Genomic DNA, 20544 nt, shown 5'->3' with positions numbered 1-20544 from the left:
ACATTAATGGTGTCATGGTAGAACAGAAGTTACCCTACCAGACTCCGCGTGGCATAAACAGGCTGTAGCTTCTTTACTGGATTGGTACAAGCTAGTAAGAATCAATATACACTAACAGGCCTGAAGGTCCATTCGATCTCTTTCACCACTTGTTGCCATAAACCTTGTTGGTCATCTTCTGCGCGACCTATTAAACAGGCTTGGGAAGAAATGGCTCTAAAGTGGACATTAATACGAGACCTTGTTTATGCAGGGGACAGTGGTGGCTTGTGCCTCTCTGCTGGCATGTGCCATCCATCCCTTCAGGGGTTGGAAGACCAGATCAATGTTTCTTCTTCTTGACTGGAAATATTCTTGCATCGCCGCTGCATCCTCTTCCTCAGGTTCTTCATAATCATCAAAATAAGAAGTTCACCTCAGACACTCCTTCCATTTCAGCTGATCCTACATCATGTTCATAATTTTTCCACTTCTGACCATTCCTGTGTTCCTGCAGCGGGTAATGTGGGAGTAAGAAGTAGCACGTGGTCTGTATGTTGGATCCATCGCCTCATATTTTCCTTCTCTTCAGAGCTGGATTCTTCCTCACTATGTTCAACATTGTCCTTCTGGTCATTATTTTCCACAACAGAACATAAAATAAGCTGAGATACCTTGTGATCAGTGAACCACTTCTGCCTCCTCATTGTGCTGCCTGTCTTTCTAAAATGTTCCCTAACACAGAGGTCCCAACCCACCGGGCCACAGACCAGTACCGGGCCGCACCGGAGAAAGATTTATTTTTTGTAGGTCCCTTTTACTGAAAAATGTTTTATTTTGAAAATTGACCAGATTCTCTACTAATTACATGCACTCATCCCTCTTGACATGTGTGAAGAAGAACTGAGTTGTGAAATGGCCCACAGTGATCTGATGGGAGAGAGGTCCTTGTGGGGCAGGGATTTAGGAACAGATACCCAATCCATACAGAGAAGAAAACAATAATAAAGTGAATTAAAAGTCCAACTAACTAAAAGCAGTTATTAGAATAAGAGTATAATAATACTCTGATCTAATAACTTTCATCTGCAAACACCACTACACAACATGCTCTTTCCGATACTGGGGACAGTTACTGCACACAAGTGCCATTGATACTCTTTGGTAATCAATAGCTCCAGGGGGAAAACACAGCCCTTTCTTTTCCTTTTCTTACCTTTCCCCACGGGCATCATTCTACTGGCAATACAATGTACCACCTTATCAAGCTAAGTCATTTGAGTTGACTGGACTCAGAACCAGAAGAGTGTAGCATTGATCTAAGACCTGATAATACTTTGGGGCTCTCTGTGATCATGTTTTTGAATGTGATTAATCATAACATAAAAAAGTTTGCATCAAACTGTGAGAACTAGGAGTTCTCTGTTGTGTCTCGTCAAGTGTTTATGTGCTCTTCAGTTGGTATTGGCACCTTAAATAAAATATCATGTACATCATCAGGGTCCCTGGAAGGTGAGGGGGTGAGCACACCCTCAGCTAGGGCTGTGGAGGCTCGAGTCGTAGGAGCTGGGTGTCATCCCAACGATGCTCTCCGTCTGGGGCGTCTCTCCAAACAGGAAGTCATCGTCGTCCCCCCTCGAGCCCTAAAGGACACAAAGAAGCAACAGGAACACGGGTCAGTGACTGGGAGCCTGACTGAAACATGACAGAGAGCCATCCATAGAATTATTAATAATCATTAAGATAATTCACAAAATAAATAATTGGGCACCACCCTAAATAGGAACTAATAAACAAACTGTAAATCAAGTGTCATAGTTGATATTCACTCATTAAGAGCAAGGAATTGAAGGTTTGAGTACACTATGATCCCAGCCAGCATCACAGTACATATATGCAGAGAAAATCACAGAAAATTTCAACCAATCACAACAATACCATTAGAAATCTTCCTTCTTGGAGAGCGGCTTGGGCCGGAAGTGAGGACTGGGGGAGCAGCTAGAAAATGGTTTGGGCTGGATAGACCCGAATCCTTAATCCTGTCATCAAGGCAAGCCGATTTGGAAAGTTGGTTTGAAGAGGCTGTCTTTAACCTTTCACCTGAGGCCAGTCCAGAAACAGAGCGAGGAGAACCTCACAGACCACGCATGGCACAGGGACCCCTGTGGGGTCTGGGGGCCGTTTCACTGAGAGAGATCTCACAGATTGTGACTGTGTCTGATAGTGATCGGCCTAGTCAGCACTGCAGAAACACTAAAAAAAATTAAACAATTACTGTTCTTTTATTTGTATAACAATAAAAACCAAGCAACAACAACAAATTTCTTCTGGCTTTCTATTTGGAGGCGAGCTGCAAGTCAGACAAAGGATGGGATTCTGTGTCTCTGATGGAATATTTGGATGAATGAAAAACTGACGGATAATTTGAAGTTTATTTTTTATTAAAAAAAAGAAAGTTCTGACAAAGCAGAAAAGGCTCCTGCTAAAGACATGGCCGCTGCGTGTCTGCGCTCATCAAAAGCAGGACAAATGTCCCATTTAACACTGAGAATGAACATTGGGAACAAACTGATGAACGATAAAGACAAACCTGATGAAGTTGCTTCAATTGCTGTAAACATTGATGCGCATCAGTAACTTTGTTTCTTCCACAGAGTCTTTGTGCTTTTCTCACCTTCCACGGATCATGGTTCTGTCTGTCCCTTCTGACAACTGCTGCTGATCAGATCAGATAGAACCGTCATCAGATAAGGGGTGGTTCTATCTGATGGAGGTTCTATCTGATGGAGGTTCTATCTTTCTAAAAACCCAGGGCATGTGCTTTGGTTGTCTCTCCACAGGACACATAAAGCGTCTAACCTGTAAAGTCTGCCAGCACCCAGCTCACCCATGTGACGTGCACATATATAGTAAGCATGGCCCAGGCAAAGAGGCACAGCGGCTCTCTGGTGTGATAGGTGGGGCTTCAGATCAGAAGGGTGTTGTGGCCATACAGGTGCTGGAGACCAAGAGACTGTTATGCCCGTCGTCCCAGTTCAGGTTCAGGCAGCAAAGGGAAGCCAGCTTCTGTGTATGCTCTCCAGGATCTGGGACCCACGCCTACCTCCTGCTCAGAGGCGCTTATCTTTCAACTCAATTTGAAACACACATTCTGCTACGCACACTAAATCAGAGGCAACTTGTTTTGACACACAGTACAAAGATTTTAACAAAGTAGCACACAAGGAAAAGACTGAATTGTCTATTGAATACAAAAGGCTTTTAGAAATAGCCTGAGGGGCTGTCCAACTAGATGGTAATTACAGTCCGAAGCCAGGATCCACAACATACAGTCTGTGCTTTAACTTCAGTGCGGCTTATTTGTAAAAAGTGAAATGACAAAACGAGATTCAAGACCCTTTTTTAGCCAACAGGGTTTTGTTGCTTGGTGACAACACAGACTCAATGGAGATATGCAAGCAGCAAAGACAATCAAAACAGGATGGAGTGCAGTTAAGTTCATGCAGCACAGTAGATGGATACATGCCCCAGGGTACCCAAAGCTGTGCCAGTGTATCTGAAACTCAAGAAGACTCTAATATTGATCACAAAAAGGCAAAAGGAGCTTTCTTTAAGCCCCATGGCGCCCCGATCATACCACCAAAAGATGATCACTGAACTTTGTTCTTTCAGAACCCAACTTTGACTGCAAAGGGCTGGAAACTAATCCTGATGAAAGAAAGGGGTCTGGACTGTTCAGTGGAGCTTCAGACTAAGACAAACAATAAAGGAGAATAGTAGAGGCAGTGGTAGCAGTCCCCAATCTGCGCAATGGTAAACACACTAAAACCCTTTGATGTTGGGCATCTCACCTGTTGTTCTGTTTTGATGGGAAGCTGCTCCGTGTCGGCTTCTTCCTCCCAGACCTGGTACAGCGGCTCAATCAGCTTAACAGACCTGAAAGCAAACACACACACGCACGTATACACACATATAAACATGAACATATTTTTTTAAGGACTTGATTACTCTCTGAACAGTTGACAGGGGGACCTTATGGTGGCTCACTCAGATATTACGGTCTAAGTCACAGATTATGTTTTTCTGGATCCATGAAACACCGCAGTTTGAAGTAAATTTGCGATTCTTTCGAGTAAGGATGGTTCATCACACCGCTGAGAGCGTCCTGACTGGCACAGAAACTGGACCAGAGGTCATTAGAGACGCACCTCTTGAGCAGGTAGGGGTCGAAGGGGAAGAAGCTGTCCAGAGGGTTGGTGTTGGTGGTCACACTATCTCCTCCTGCAGAGTTGCGTACCACCGGCAGCATGTGGCGGTTGTTCCTCTCTATGATGTTGTAGCAGAACACCACCTGATACATCCTGCAACAATAGACAGAAGCTGCTACGGGAGCAGAGGAGGAAACCTTCGACAGGGCCGAAGTCAACTCTTTCCGCCTACTATTTAGCAGAGTCCAAAGCTTTCAAGCAGGTCGATCCATGTGGCCTCACATGGAATTCCAACGCTGACCATTTAAATGCAAACGATGAGGTAACAGCTGCAGATCCTGTTAATCTGGGCCAATGCCTATAAACCCTTTTGATTTTTATTTCCTTGCATACTTTTTGAATTCTCAGCAAGGCTCTGCTCCCTCCCTGAAGGAGCGCAGAGAGCATGGGGGTAGCGATCTCTGTCTGCCAATATCAAGAGCAGCTCCACTGGGAGTAGGCTAACATTGATTCATCAGAGTGAATCTGATAACAACTACTCAGAATATGTATCTTCATCAAATAGAACAGCTATTTTTAACCCTTCAAGTACATCCTGCTGATAAAGAGGTGCTTTAATCTTTTATCTTCTTCCAGCAGAGCATTCAGTAGAATCCAACGGCCCCAGTAGAGATCTAAACTCCAACTGGGAGGAGAGCACGGCCGGTGTGGGTGGCTGGCTACCTGCTGATGGCAGCGAACAGGCTGGTGACTGCCGGCAGGCACACTTTGAGAGGGTTCAGCTGACACGTCACCACCCGCTCCAGGTTGAGACTCTGCAGGTAGTCCAGACCTGAAGGGAACACCAAAGAAATGGTTCACTTAAAGATCATTAACAAATGGATTGATATTTAAAAAGTAAAGAGCAACTGAACCTTAACCCTGTAAGTAGAAATTATTTTCTACCCTCTATTTGACTTTAAAAATAATTTATTTTATTTATACAGCACTTTTCAAAACACTCAAAGACGCTTCACATAGCTAAAATAAACATAAAACAAAGACAATGTAAAACAAATTCCTTTGGTTAACCATGAAACACTCAGATACCCTAAAGCTTACATTAGTCTTTAAACCCAGGTGTTTGTGCATTCTGTAATGTAGAGAAGTGAACTCGGGCATTAGGTGTGAACCTGTTTTAGAGGTTGTGTACCTTTCTTCATGTCGCCCTCCAGCATGGCTTTATGTCTGAAGATGAGCGTGTAGAAGACGGCCTGGCAGGCGGTGTAGAAGGGCCCGTGCAGGCTGATGTCACAGCAAGCCGGCCTGTCGCTGCCGTCCTGGGTGTCGATGTAGCGATGGATCCAGGCGATGAGCAGGTTCAGAGAGGACCGCACGGTGCTGCAGAAGGGGGATGAGGACGCTGGGTGAGAACAACTGTAGGATGAACGCGGGCACAGAGGAGAAGGCTCCTCACTTTGGCTTTAAGCGGCCTCTGGGTTCTCCTCAGCTGCATCAACTCACAGCACAGGGACGAACTTGGCCCGGGCCAGGAAGCTCCCCAGGTATCCGGCAGCCGCCTGGCGGAGAACAGCAGGCTGAGAAGGACTCTGCAGAATTTTCCACAGGTGATCCAAGAAGGCCTCGGCCAATGCCTGGGACACAGAGAGTACAACAAGTGGACTCAAGAGAGGACTTATCTCACCAGGGGGCACCGTCTCATAGAAGATGAAATACCTCCATTAGACCTTGTTTAAAAAAAAAACAAGAAACGTGACTGGCATATGCACAGTCATGACACCAAAAACATTTCCACCTATCAAAATAATTGAAAAAAATACAATTAAATAGTTATTCAGTAGAAGAAAAACCAGATGCATAACTATGTTCACCTGACTGAGTCGATCTGTCATGTGGCTAAATACTACATTCTGCTTTTCTCTATCATCACACAAGGCCTCGTGCACAGAGTGGGAAGCACTGACCATTCTGAAGCTGCATAGGTAGAACAGTGTGTACTGGACGTGATAGGAAGCGTGAGTTGGCAGGATGAGCTTGTCAAATACACTCAACAAATCTCTGTACAGATCCTTCGTCTTTTCCACATGAAGAAAGCCTGAGAGAGGAAACAGGCAAGAAGGTCAAACCTTTACAGCAGACAACATTCACCAATGCATTCACACGTGTTGGGAGAGTCGTGTCAGGGGAAACGTGCTTTCAGACCAACTCCTCCACTAACCATCGACATGGCAGACGTCTTTGATGTACGCCATCAGAACCACCATGAGCATGTCCAGCCTGTCAGCCACCGGGTGGGCCATCCCTGTTGCCATGGAGGGGGCAGCTGCTGATATGTCCTCATCCTGACACACACACACAGACACACACAGCAAAGGAAATCAAAGTCTCTGCTGTCAGTCAGATACACTAGAACCATATCACTTTGAACCAGAATCGCACCTTGGACAAGAAGAGGCTCCCCAAAAATTTCCACAATTTAGGGCTCAACAGGACGTTTCTGAATAATTTGTGGAAACTCAAAGCTGTTCCCCATTTGTAGCCGGGACATGGTTCATAAACGAAGTTAATCAGATATCTGCGCAAGGAGGTCCCTCCATATGCGTGCTTCTTTAGTTTGTATATTATAATGCAATTAATTGAAAACAAAGTGGTTTTATTCATTAAAAAAAAGTGCATATACCTTTCATTTTCCACTAAAAATGTTATTATATTCTATATACATATATTTTACAGTACATTTATTTAAATAAAAACTGGGAACAAGTCGGCAAAAATGTTTTCCACATCTAACAGGAGATTTTTCAAACCATTTTTCCTGTGTCGCACGGCGTCTCTCTCTTTCGGCCTCTTTGCTGCGCTCTGAGGGACGTGGTTCCAACACAACGTATGCAAAGTCCTCATGTTGGTTTTCTTTTCTTTTTACCGCGGGTGTTTTTTAGGGGACCCCATTTTGAGAACCACAATGAGGTTTGTTTTGTGTTTATTGTCTTACAAATGGGAAAAAATTGAATGTCATTATGTTGCACAACAACACTAAATGATCCTTGAATCCTCTCTCTAATCCAACTTCACATGTTGCGTAGTGTACAGCCACATAAGTCTGCTTGAATCCAGGCATTCAAATGACATCGTCAACATTAATAGATAAGCAATAATAATTTTAAGTATTTTGCTTTTTTCAGCACATAGGTCTTCCATTTACTGTAAAACTTCATTCAGTTAGAACATAATTTCCTTTAACATTTTTGTATATATATCACAGATTTCTTCATGCTGTGTATCGTTGTAGTTCTGAATGACTTTTGATGTCAACAAATACCTGGTTATAGCAGAACTAAAGCTAGTAACAGAACAGAGTCAGAACAGAGGATGACCGGCCCAAACCCATAGGGGTATAAAACCAGTGCTGCTGGTTACCATGTCAAAGAGTCCTTCCTCGGTCCGCTGATTCAGCACTACATTCAACTCTGCTTCCTCGACGTCGGACTTGGGAGCACCCACCTGAAGTCAAACACACACTGTTGGAGAAGGGGGACCTTCTAGTGCATCACAATGCATCTAGGAGACATTACAGACTTTATTGATGACAAGGTAGCAACTGAAAATTGCCACTCAAACGTGCCTCTGCTACAAATAGACTTTGACGCTGTGTAAAGACCTCCCTGGGATCAACATTGAAGGTGCATTAATACCGGATGGTGCCGCCATGTTTCCGGCATCCAGAAACACCACATTGACCTTTCAGTCAGGGAAATAGAACCTCTCGTGAAGTCTAGCCACCTACGTCCAGTTTGAGCATCTTTCCGACGATCAGCTCCAGCACGTCTCGCCGAATGGATGGTATGTATATGGTCACCCTCAGGAGGTTGTGGACATAGCACTCCTGTGGAGAGCAAACAACAAAAAGAAAACTTCACCCACAGAATGATGGTGAACACATCTGGAAGGATCATTGGTGCCTCACTCAGAACATATATGACACCCACTTCACCCGCAAAGTGACACGGTCTCTTCATCCCCCCCAGAAGTTGTAAAGTTGGTATGCAGATCAAGACTGATGAAAAATATACATTTTATGGGTCTCGCATGGTGACTGTGACATACAGGCCTGTATAACGGGGATCTGGGGTGTGAAACAAAACATGTGTTCATAATGAAACAGTGACACACTGCTTGTCATTTGTGTAGACCGTATATGGACCTGTGAGAAGTAAGGCGTCTCTTACAAGCGTTGTGGAGGATTTCTGCAAGAAGGGGAACTTCTCCGTCAGAATGGGCATCAGAAAGCGACTCGTGCTAAAAGAAGAACAAAACATTGTGTTACAAGGTGGCATGCTGGAACTATATTTAAAATGATCCAAATGATGAAATAATGATTGATGCACATAAGAAGTGATATATCTGCCTTGGTTAATATAGTTGCAATTAATCAGAATCGGATACATGAGAATCAGATAATATAACAAAATTAAATAAAATAACAGGCAAACATAATACTATACATTACATGTCATTTAGCTGACGCTTTTATCCAAAGCGACGTACAATAAGTGCATTTCCACATAGAGATAGAAACTCTAGAAGAACAAGTAACAAGAAAGTACATTTTTCATCAAATAAGCAGTTTCAAAACATGTGCCATTATAAGTACAATTTAAGTGCTACCATTTGTTAGTGCTACGGTTTGCTAGTGTTTTTTCATACACAGTATGAAAGTGTCAAGTGTATTTAAATAGATTCAGTCAGCGGGGGACCCTGCCTCTCTTAATCAGGCCGACTGCGGTGAGGAAGAAACTGTCCGTGTGGCGGGAGGTCTTAGTCCTGATGGACATCAGCCTCCTGCCTGATGGAAGGGGAGCGTTTTTTGTCCGGGGTGAGAGGGGTCGGCTACAATCTTGCTGGCCCGCTTCAAAGTCCTGGAAGCGAACAAGCCCTGAAGAGACGGCAGATTGCAGCCGATCACCCTCTCTGAAGCCTAGCCTTGTCCTTGGCTGTGGCTGCAGCGTACCACACGGTGATGGAGGGGCAGAGAATGGACTCGATGATGGCCGTGTAGAAGTGCACCATCATCGTCTTTGGCAGGTTCAATATCTTCAGCTGCCTCAGGAAGAACATCCTCTGCTGGGCCTTCTTGGTGATGGAGCCCAGACGGCAAAAGGACTCCACAGCAGTGATCTGGAGGGCTGGTGGGGATGCGTTCCTTCGGAAATACCAAACCATCTCTTGCGTTGAGCTCCAAGTTGTTTTGACTGCATCACATCACCAGGTCAGACTCCCACCTGTAGGCGGACTCGTCCCCACCGGAGAACAGTCCAATGAGGGTGGTGTCATCAGCAAACTTTAGGAGCTTGACAGACTGGTGACTGGAGGTGCAGCTGTCGGTTTACAGTGAGAAGAGCAGAGGGGAGAGAACGCAGCTTTGGGGGGGAAACGGTGCTGATGGGTCGAGACGCTGAGACCTGTTTCCCCAGCTTCAGGTGCTGCTTCCTGTCGGACAGGAAGTTCGTGATCCACTTGGAGCAGAAAGGGGATGATGGTGTTGAAAGCCGAGCTGAAGTCCACAAAGAGGATCCCAGGCCTTTTTGTACAGGTTCAGGCAACAGATCTGTAGTCAATAAATTCTGTGATTCTGGGTTTTTGGGGGACGGGGTGATGGTGGAGGCCTTAAAGGCCAGTGAGGTGTTGAGATGTCTGAACGTCGGAGACAGCTGATCAGCAGAATGCTTCAGAGGAGGAGACAGATTCCGGTCCAAATGCTTTGCGGGTATTCTGCTTTTTACAAAGCTGGTGGTCTGGGTCTGGTTGATGGAGCTGTGAGGGACGGAGTCAGGACTGTCCCATTGTCTTTCAAAATCTACAGTATAACTCATTCAGCTCATCATTTTTTAGACTTGTAGTTTCTTATTTGTCTGAGACCCCAGACAGAGCTTTAATTTCTGCCTTTCTGCAGGAATCAGGTGGACCATGACGTGGTCAGAGTGTCCCAGCGCAGTACCAGGGACGCTGTTTTAAATACATTCGCACTCTCTTGTGATGTGCTTATATACTGATTGATGATAGTGATAGGCACTATAATATATGAATATGTGTGAAAGGAAAGGGTATTTGTTGCTGCCTGTACAGTAACATAATAAATACAAAAATCATTCTTAACAGGAGTGAAAATAATACATGCAAATAGAGAAAGAGATGCACATACAAATACATAAGACTTCTTGGGATCTCTTGGTAGATAACAGTACATGAGATCCTATATGGAAAACAGTTTGAACAAAGGGAAATTCAAGATTTAGTTTTTTGGACAACCCAATTTTACTTCTACTTCCTCATGTCCAATACAGGTACTCTGACCTCGGGTCACTCCCGACACCGATACTAATCGCAGTGTTTGCCCTACATTGCATTGGGAAGGGCGCATAATTTGTAACAACTTACAGCCCTGTATAATGTAATATCACTATCTGTACATAGTGAATTACAGGTAGTTATAGTAGTACCAGTAAGCTGTAAGTACTATCTGACAAATAGCTAGGCCTGTTTTACGTCCCAAAGTATGTGAAAATATACATTTCCACACTCTGCACAATAGTATGTTGCTAAATGTCATAAAGTATATTGAAAGGGAGCAGCTCAGTTAAAAAATAAGAAAACCCCCGGTAGCAATTAAATATGTCACTAAAAGCCAACACTGACAAGAAACTACGCTTTATAATGGAAAATATATGTAACTCTTCTTAATGCTTAATTGTATAACCAGTTAATTAATTGCAAGTGCTGGGATGGCGAGCCCATGGGAAAAGAGCTGAAGTGTCTCACACTGATGAGATGTCCCCAGTGTCCTGCCTGTAGAGACTCAACAAGTTGGTTCACATGGGTTGGATGTAAGTTTTCTGTCGATGCCACCTGTAACTGAACTGAGGTATAAGAACGGGCTGGCCCTGATGTGAAGGGGGCAATCTACTGAGCCCGTAGCTGCTGTGACCTTTCTTCCCTTGCAAGGAAATAAACAGAGAAAGACATTTGACTCAGAGCCTTTATTCTTATTTAACGATTGTCTGTGCAAAAACTTCCACCACAGCTTTCAATAAGTGTAATCAGTTCAACAAGTAAAGCAACGGATTTATGACTTAAATCTGTGTATAACAGTAAACGTTTGTGTCCTATTGTCCACTCAGTGATCGTCTCTCTGGTTCACTTATTATAAGAACATGTTGTAAATTAAGAGCTGGTTGATTTCAGTTTCCGCGAGCACCTAAAGCCAAACCTTTACTGTTGCTGGCTAACAGCATTTATATGGAGACAGGAGTAGAAGTGACTTACCTTGGAACATATCTGATGATGAGCTGCAACACCTCGTGACACAGATTGAAGTTTCTGGGGAGGTCTAGACAAAACAAAGGAGCGGTAGGGAGCTTGTGTAGCAACGGTCAATCTAACCATAACTGAACCTAGACCATTTGAAAAGGTGGATCTCTGGCACCTTTTTAGTAGGCTCTGTAGCTGTATATGAGATGTGAAAGCTAACGGAACAACCATCCAGCAGTTGATGGCTGATATGCGACAGCTAAACCACTAACAAATCAAACAGCTGATGGTGAATTCTGCAAATCAACACAATATGTAAACTCCATCATCTTCAACACTTCATCAGCATTTCACACACAGCACTTGAGTGGTTTCGATCCTACCTGGCAGAGTTGCGTGTGTGGCCCTGGGGGGAGCCAGGTCAAGGCCCCACACAGTTTGTGCCTCAGGGTTCGGTTTTCGGCCCTACTCTTTTCTCCATTTATATACTCTCCTTGGGGCACATCATGGAGTTGCTTTCCACTGCTATGCTGATGATACTCAGCTCTATGTCAGGTTGGACCCCACATCCTCTGCATCATCACTCTCCCACAAGGGCATGGATGACTGATAACTTCCTCTAGTTAAACAGCACAACCAAAGGTCTCCTCATTGGGACCCCACACCAACTAAAAATCCTTTCCCTTGACTGTTTATTCATTTGCTGGCCATGACATTCCTCTGACATGCTCTATAACAAACCTGGGGGTTTGACGCTCACCTATCATTTAACACCCACATCTAACTTATCTATAAGACTGCATTCCTTTCATCTCCAGAAAATCTCCAAACTCCGCCACTCCCTCTCTCTTTCTGATGCAGAGAACCTGGTTCATGCCCTTGTCTCCTCCAGGCTCGACAACTGTAATTCACTCCTCATCGGGATCCCTGGCAGCAGCCTGCAGAGACTGCAGTACATTTAGAATTGCGCTGCCAGGGTCCTGATGAGGGTGAACATCAGACCCATCCTCCATAAACTTCACTGGCTCCCTGTTAGATCTTATAATCAATCCTGAACATGTCTCAGTGTGTCTACGGGAACGCACCATTGTACCTCAAAGAACTCATCAATAGACATAACCCAACCCGACATTTCTGTTCCTCTGACAGCCACAAACTCCAGGTTCCCAAGTCCAAACTCTGCACCATGGGAGATAGGGCCTTGCTGTGGAAGGCCCTCCCCAACCATTTAAAATTAAAAACCTACTTATTTTTTACTGCATTTTCATAATATGATTTTGTTTCTTGTTGTCTGACTGTTTTTTTGTTTTCAGTGTTTTTACCTGTGCACCTGTATCACTTTGAGATGTGTTTTTCACATGTAAAGTGCAATACAAATAAAAAGTATTATTATTATGAAATGGTGTGTTTGCAGCACTTTGGTTGAAGTTTTAATAAGTGAACCCTCAGTACTACACTAAATTGTTACAATACCCGAGGCCTCATGCACGTATCCATGCACTCCATGACATTAGGCCAGTCATCTAGGAGTTTGCGAAGGAGATTTTGTGCCGGCCCATTCTCTGTCTGTTTTTCACCGCATTCAGATGATCAACAGTGTAACACCACTAATAATCAGTTGTTACCTGGTATTTGCATTAGAAGCATTAGAGTGCTGCATAAGCTTCTGTAGGTGGCAGAATGTGAACTCCCCTCTTGGGTCCTGATGAGGAGTCATCTGTCAGCCTGCATATCTTGATGTTTACTCCTCCAAGGACATTTGTAAACAAATCTGTCTCAGCAGGAACTGGACCAGAACTCAAATGCAGCATTGTATCTCTTGGTTCCCTTCAGTCCCGACTAAATGAACCCAAACTGCAGCAGGTAGATGAACACCAATAAGCCTGAACCATAGTAGCTTTCTGGTAACAGAAATGTAACTTTAAATATGGTGGAGGAAACCTACTTTCATCTTCATCATCTGAATCCGAGATATCAACCCCTCCCTCGCAGATAGTCACTCTCTCTGAAAAAAATGCGCACACACACAATATTACTTCACAAGTCACTGATATATAGAAATATATTGCATGGTTGCTGTTGGCCTTAAGATTTAAACATGAAAGAAAAACACATTTAAATGAACTTATGCAAAATCAAAGTAAGGTCTCAATTTCTGTATTTTGTTGTGGAACCTTTGGCATATTTGACCACCAGTTAGGAGAACCTACTGGGAGTAAAGTGGGAGACCACCATCTTGATGCAGGCACACAGATAGACTGTCTGCGCTGAGACCAGGCTACTGATGAAGGCCATGTACTCCTCCACCACAGCTTGGCTCCGGGCCATCCACGGAAGTCTCTGGAATACAGTTTCAGACATTATTTAACTATCCAAATAGTGACTCATTAACTCATAAGAACTATTCCATTCAGCTCTTAGCGGTACAGGTCGTCATGGAAGCTCCGTCCTCTTGCCTCTGCACTCACCAAGATGGTGTAGATGAGCTGCTCGTGGTCCTTGGTGAGATGAGTCACACAACCACGGAACTCTTGTAGCCAGGAGATGAGCTGGCCATCCTGTCAGAGGAGAGTTCACTAAGCATCAAACCAACTCCATGATTCCAGGTCAGATGGAACTCTGACGATTTACTGTACCTTTATCTCAGGATCAGACACCTGGCGTTTCAGAAGTTCGTAGTCACAGGAGTCCCCCTTCAAACAAGAGAACCAGCTCATCAGACTAAAAGCTGTCCGCTCATGTTGTTCTTATTCTTCATTGTAATACGGGGAAATGAAATCAAGCATTCTGATTGGTTGAGAGTGAGTCACGCTGTGTATTGTATTCATCATTTACTGTACAGCTGTTATCATTGACATGAGCGTTTCATATCAGTTTTTAGCTCGGTGGCGATCGCTGAAACAGAATACCAAATGATCGGTTTAGGGCACTGCTGGCTTTCGTAACCGATTTAGGGCACCTTTTAGCTAAAAGGGACAATTCAGGTGGACGTCATGAGCGATGTGAATGAATGAGATGGTGCGCTTTCTAGCAGGGAGACCTGGGATGTTTCCAGACGACAATTAAATGTACATTTCCTAGGTAACGTTAATCATGAACCAACTTTTGGTGCTAGGCTAACAAACGTGGTTTTCCCAATGCTGTTTGTTTGTTGCAAAGCAACACCCACGCCACGGGGACTATGGCTACGAATATGCGATGCGCAACGTTTGGTGGCAACAGCAATTTTTTTGCTGAAAGGCAGCTATTGTCAGCCTACAGTACCGCCTCTCGGACCTCATTGTTTAACTTCATTAACAGCGTGTTGCCGTGGCTGACATTACGCGACGCTTTAACATATTCGAACCTCGGTTTGGTAGCTGCTAAGTTAGCGTACAGAAACGGACTAACACGACGTTAGCACTCACCCGTTCACGTTTAGCTAACGTTTCCGCGACGGTGCCCCCGAAGCGAACCGTTTTAGCAGGAGGAGAGTCCAAAAAGTCTCGACTGTCTGATGTTACCTCCATTTTTAACACAAGCGCTAATAAGCATCAGTAATGCAAAACAACCACTCAACTGACTTAACGTGTTAAGACATGTGTTCCCAAGAGGAAAGGACCGCTTGTTTACGGAAGAGAATCGTTGTAGCACTCAAGGTCTTCCCCTGTAAACGACTCCGCTTCAAAGATTCCGGATGGCTGCGGCCCCCAAGTTTGTTACCTCTTTGTTTGCTTTTTATATTTTAAGTATGTTTTCATTCCTTTCAAGAGAGGAAAGTTAGCCAGGACGATAAAATAAATAATAAATAAATAGATAGATAAGCATTTTTAAGCATTATAATGTTGTAAAATTCATTTAGCCATGTGAAGCTATGTGAACCCTTGAGAAGCATTATCATTCTATGAAATATCCCAAAAGAAAGAAGTATCCAAACTGTGAATGTTCATTTGGAACTCTTTTGATTAAAGCTCAGCAGACATAATACAACTAAACAATACATATTGATGGAATAAATTAGAAATTTAAATATCTAAATGGATGTTAACATAACGGGTGGAATACACATACAATAATAGAAAAGGAACAGATCTAAAATTAATATATATTTGTGCTTCATTTTCAAAAACTGTGATTCGTTGAAGTTGGTTACAAATCAGTTTAATCTCTTAGTTCTTACTTAGTTCAACGGGAGGCTCCAAACATGTTAACAGGATATTGATACAAACATCTTCATAGATCATAAATTAAGTGGAGAAATAAAGTTTCAGTCTTTTCTTCTAACTTCAATCATTTATATTGCAGAAAAATTGGATTGTCAAGCAGACAAACTGACCAAAACTGTCATATATTGAAGTTGGTCACTCTGTTATCAGTTAGCTGTGCTCAGTAAATTGTACAAGTCAAAGTGAAAGGACTGGAGAGGAAGGGGAGTGTGTTCGAGGCACCATACTGCTGATAACAACATACATATAATAGTATTATATATAAAAATCTTGGGTGTTAAGAGTATGAAACCTTTAAGAAACAAGTAGAAGAGCCTTCAAATGTATAAATAATAATTAGATGATTGAAAGGAAATGTTTAGGACATTGAGAGGACAAAATTATTTAGCATTTTTACATTTCTACTATTGTCGCATTTGGGATGATGTGATATCTTGGGGTGATATCTTGATGTAAAGCAGTGGTACAGAAAACACCAAAGCTATCAATCTGAAGGAAATTCAGTTGAACCCTCCGAAGTTAAATCATTTTTTAATACAATTTCTGGTAAGATGTGTAATCACTTATTTATCTATTGTCACGGTGGGTCATGACCTCAGTATTCATAACTCGTTCCTCATTTCAGCTCAGCTATTGTTGTTCCTTTTTGTGACTCTGATGAAGCATTATGCTTTTTGTTGTGGTTGTTTTACATGTAATTCAATGTTATTTTGATGGGATAACAAAAGTAAGGGGCCACTTTGGAACCAATGATAGACAGTAAATGGGTTTGTCCCCATTGGTTGCTGTGCAGTAGTAGAACCGTTAGCATTGAAGTAGAGCACAGGTGCAGTTAGAAGAAACAGCAGCATAATAAAACCAGTTTCAAAGGTCAAACACTGAGGCCTGTTATCACATGGGTGTGAAGGAGGAAGTCTGCGGCCGGCCTATTTTGTTCATTGATTGTCCCCTTTCCTTCTGTAACATCCTTCTGTCCGTCTCTGCAACAACTGAACATCCCAGCTAACCAGAAACCCAATATAGAAATGATTTAGTAGCTAAGGGCCAACTCCTTTACTGAAACTCTCACTGCTACATAAGGTCTGCCTTTGTTTTCCTCCCTTATGATAGTATTTGGTTTGTTACTGCACTTAAATACAAAATACACTAAGGCTTTATATTGTAGCCGTTGTGCTGCACATATTGTGTACATGTTTGGGTCAGAGACGATTGGTGAAGGTCAGACTTTAAACTGGTTTGGAATGCTTGAAGGCTACCTGGACAGGTCTAGCCAAAAAGGGCAGGGCACAGATGGTATAGTTTTAGCAGTGTGATATTTTGTGAAGAACTACTAAATGAAGCACAAGTTGTTACAGTCAGCAGAAACAACATGTAAACACAACAGGAACATAGTATCACACATTTAGTTGGCAAAGCGTTTATGTTTACAAAATAGCTTTGTGTCATACACTGACCGCCAGCTGCCCATCAGCAACATTCACACCATTCACAAATGATCACAGCTGCAGCTGCTTTTTGGGGTTAGCCACATTAGCTCCGTGTTTACGTGTCAACATACAGATGTCTGTCAGAACCAAAGTTTTTGTTTGTTCAAATAAGTACATTTGTTGTTGGTATTTTTAAGAATTTCCCAGCATAAACCAGAGGGAGCAGAAGACAGTGTAGGGCAGCTCGTCTCCAGTCTGTAGGGAAGAGAATGAATGACACGTCCTCATTAAAGACATAAGTTTGGTTGGTGATCAGAAATCCTGCTATTGCTTAAACTAGGGGAGTGAGCAGTGACCTGAGGTTAATCATTCATCCACTGATAACGTTCTTAAATGATCCAGAACAGGCAGTCCTTTCAGTTCAACATTTAAACACATGAAATTAAAACATGAGAACTCCATAACATTGGACATGTAGCTGATGAAATGCATCGGAGTACATTGATTGAAAAGTAATAATAATAATAATAATAATGATAAAATCTTGTTTAATCTTTTTTTTTATTTCTATAATATTGTGACCATGAACTGACAATGGAAGCATATTTTTGGATTTGCATATTTGAACTCAGTACTTTAGAAATGCTTGGTATACTTATATATGCAGACCATAGAAGTTAAATGCTCAACAATTGAAATATATGGAGCTAAGGGTTTGTTTAACGCAAATCTACAACATGAAACAGTGCTGCAGTAAAATGTAAGAATAGTGTAATATATACTGTAATATTGTGTGTCTGCGGTTTTGTGTGAAGGCCTCACCTGTCGAGCACTATGTAGGTGAGGTCTCTGTTCTTGTGTGCGGCATTTCTACGTCACAGCTTGCCACTGCAGGGATACTTTGCGTTGTGTCCTCCATTGCGGTCATCGTTGCCATGGAAACAACCACTTGCTCCGCCGGTGTCCCCCCCGTTGACCTCTGCGCGGAGGGCGCCCGTGTGCCGAATGGTGCTCCGGTCCTGCGCAACGAGGACCTGAGGCCGCTGGACACGCGGCTGGAGAGGCGCCTCACAGCGCCGCTGATGCCGGTCAAACCCCCCTTGTCCTTCTTCACTAACCCGACATCATCCTCCAGCTCAGCCGGGGGCACCTCAATGTTCCCAGAGTACCAGAACACCCACCAGATGAGGCTGAGGAAGATCACGATGGCCCCCGCGTAGATGAGCAGGTCATAGAAGAAAACGTTCACGAACACCCCAATGAGAAGGACAAGCAGCCCCACGATGTCAAAGGCTACCGCGAGCCAGAACGAGCAGACACAGCGACCCAGACCCCGGTGGACCGGTTCCATGTTAGCAGGCCGGGAGGACCGCTCTGACAGTTTCGTGCCCTGGCATCGAGTTACCCAGCGCGGTAAGGAGAGTCAGGTGAGCTCATCACAGGTAGTGCGCCGCACACAAAGAGGGGAGGGGCGATGTGGCCGAAGGGGGAGGGGTTCAGAGCTCTACCTGCCGGGGGGGCGTTTGTTCACTTGGAGTAAACGCCTAGACTCGGTGTTCAGCGGCATTTCACGTTAGTGAATGTCTCTGTCTTTGTCCTCCTTTGACAATGGTGTTGAAGTCAGAGACACACATGACTACAGAAGCCCTTTAGATAAACTATATGGTGACTTGGCCCTCTGTCCTACAATAATTCATTATTCCATTCCATGTCATTTAGCTTTTATACAAAGCAACTTACAATAAGTGCATTTCAACCATAAGGATACAAACAAAGAAGAACAAGAACTTTCTTGTTTCAGAGAAGTGTATTCTGCATTAGTAGTGTGCGCACAGACAGATGGTGTTGAAGACATATTTTGTGTTTTATTACAAATCATATTATTTGTTTAAAATTCATATTTGAACTAACTTTTCTTATGATTGATTAGATGCACCTGGCGAGGATCAGTGGAATAAGAGGAGGGGGTGGGACCGAGTCACAAGGCTGATGGGATGGATCAGACAGGTAGACATGAGGGGAAGGGGGAAGAGACTCCAGACAAACGTGGGAATAACAACAAACAAACAAGATCTGACAATGAGAGTACAGAGTGAGAAAGAAGGAAGTGAGCAAGGGCAGAGGATAAAAGTGGATACATACTGTATATTGTCACAATAAGGTTTAATGAAAGGATTAGGAGGCAATGAAAACATTCAACCTGCTTTTGTTCACAACAACTCCGGCAAGTAAGATATGGGCGGTATTATGTGCTGTCCTACATGATGGCAATTTAATGGTGCCATGAGCAACTTCAGTAAAAAAGAAATAAGAAACTTCAAGGTGTTAAACGCGGGGAGGGGTGGATGTAAAGGAGTTATCACAGGGGACCAGTGAGTGTTGGTATGGAGGAACAAAAAGGGAGCTAAGAGGGAGAGAATCCTGTGAAAGACAAAAAATGACAAGAGAAGTAATAATTGAGTTTAAAGGAATAAATGTGCCAAAGGTCCACCTGGGTATGTGAGTTAACCAGTTAGGTACTTCAATTGCCAGAGGCTTGGGCACATAAGCAAGCACTGTAAAGAAAAGAGGAGATGTACTAAATGTGGTGGCAACCACGAGTATGGCGAATGTGGAGTAGGGGTAGAGCCAAAGTGTTGCAACTGGGGAGGAGTAATGTGGCATAATGTGGCATATGGAGGTTGAATGAAATCCAAAAAATAAAAGTAGAAAGAAGGATCACTTATGCAGAAGCAGTAAGAGAGGCAAAAGTAAAGACCATGCAGCATACAAAAAGCAAAAAGGGATCAAGAGCAACAAGCAGGTGGCAGGATATATGTGGACAAAAAAGACTTAGTAACATTCATTGCAGGAGTTATTAACAGTACAGCAGAAGTAAAATCATAAAATGATCAAATCCATCTGGTTGTTAAAGCAACAATGAAGCACTTAGTAGGGCTGACGTGGGAAGAAGTGAGGGAGAACCTCACTAATCAGTCAAGCCAGGAAGCATGGGTTTGTCAGCATTTGTAATGGTCATCACTTTACAATGGAATGCTAGGAGCTTAATAGCAAACAACCTGGAATTTAAGCATTTCATTAAAGAAATGGATGTCAAACCGGAAGTATTGTGTGTACAAAAAAACATGGTTAATACCGGCTTTAGATTTTGTAATACATGGATATTCAGTGTTAAGGAGGGATAGAGATCAGGGGGTTGGATGAGGGTGTGCTACGTAACAAAATATTTCATATAGGATACTGGAAAAGGGAGACAATCAGGAATTTACAGTGGTAGAAGTGTGGGCAAAAGGGGAGCAGGTGGTAATAATTAACTACTGCAATCCATGCAAATAGCTGACAATAGGACAAAATAGCATAGAATTTCTGGGAATGGTGTTTGACTCCCAGTTAACATGGGAAAGTCATATCAGGAAAGTC

General features: G+C 43.3%; 2 protein-coding genes across 2 annotated transcripts; both read right to left on the bottom strand.

Annotated features, from left to right (window-relative positions):
* Positions 1–795: 795 nt before the first annotated feature.
* rrn3 (RRN3 homolog, RNA polymerase I transcription factor) lies at positions 796–15138 on the bottom strand. Its single transcript, XM_037476888.2, has 17 exons — positions 14900–15138; positions 14129–14185; positions 13961–14050; positions 13703–13832; positions 13438–13497; positions 11508–11571; positions 8414–8483; positions 7972–8070; positions 7605–7688; positions 6406–6529; positions 6152–6282; positions 5691–5821; positions 5380–5567; positions 4911–5019; positions 4188–4340; positions 3831–3915; positions 796–1622 (listed from the first exon to the last, which is right to left on the bottom strand). Exons 1-17 carry the CDS (start codon positions 14999–15001, stop codon positions 1512–1514), a joined length of 1788 nt encoding a protein of 595 aa, XP_037332785.1. The 5' UTR covers positions 15002–15138; the 3' UTR covers positions 796–1511.
* A 385-nt stretch (positions 15139–15523) lies between these two features.
* si:dkeyp-72e1.6 (transmembrane protein 238-like) lies at positions 15524–18562 on the bottom strand. Its single transcript, XM_037477576.2, has 2 exons — positions 17947–18562; positions 15524–17379 (listed from the first exon to the last, which is right to left on the bottom strand). Exon 1 carries the CDS (start codon positions 18473–18475, stop codon positions 17957–17959), a length of 519 nt encoding a protein of 172 aa, XP_037333473.1. The 5' UTR covers positions 18476–18562; the 3' UTR covers positions 15524–17379; positions 17947–17956.
* Positions 18563–20544: the final 1982 nt, after the last annotated feature.

Source organism: Pungitius pungitius, chromosome 12 (assembly GCF_949316345.1).
Source record: "Pungitius pungitius chromosome 12, fPunPun2.1, whole genome shotgun sequence".
Taxonomy (NCBI): domain Eukaryota; kingdom Metazoa; phylum Chordata; class Actinopteri; order Perciformes; family Gasterosteidae; genus Pungitius; species Pungitius pungitius.
The sequence above is the reverse complement of the archived record's forward strand: the minus strand, read 5'-3'. Positions and strand labels throughout refer to the sequence as shown.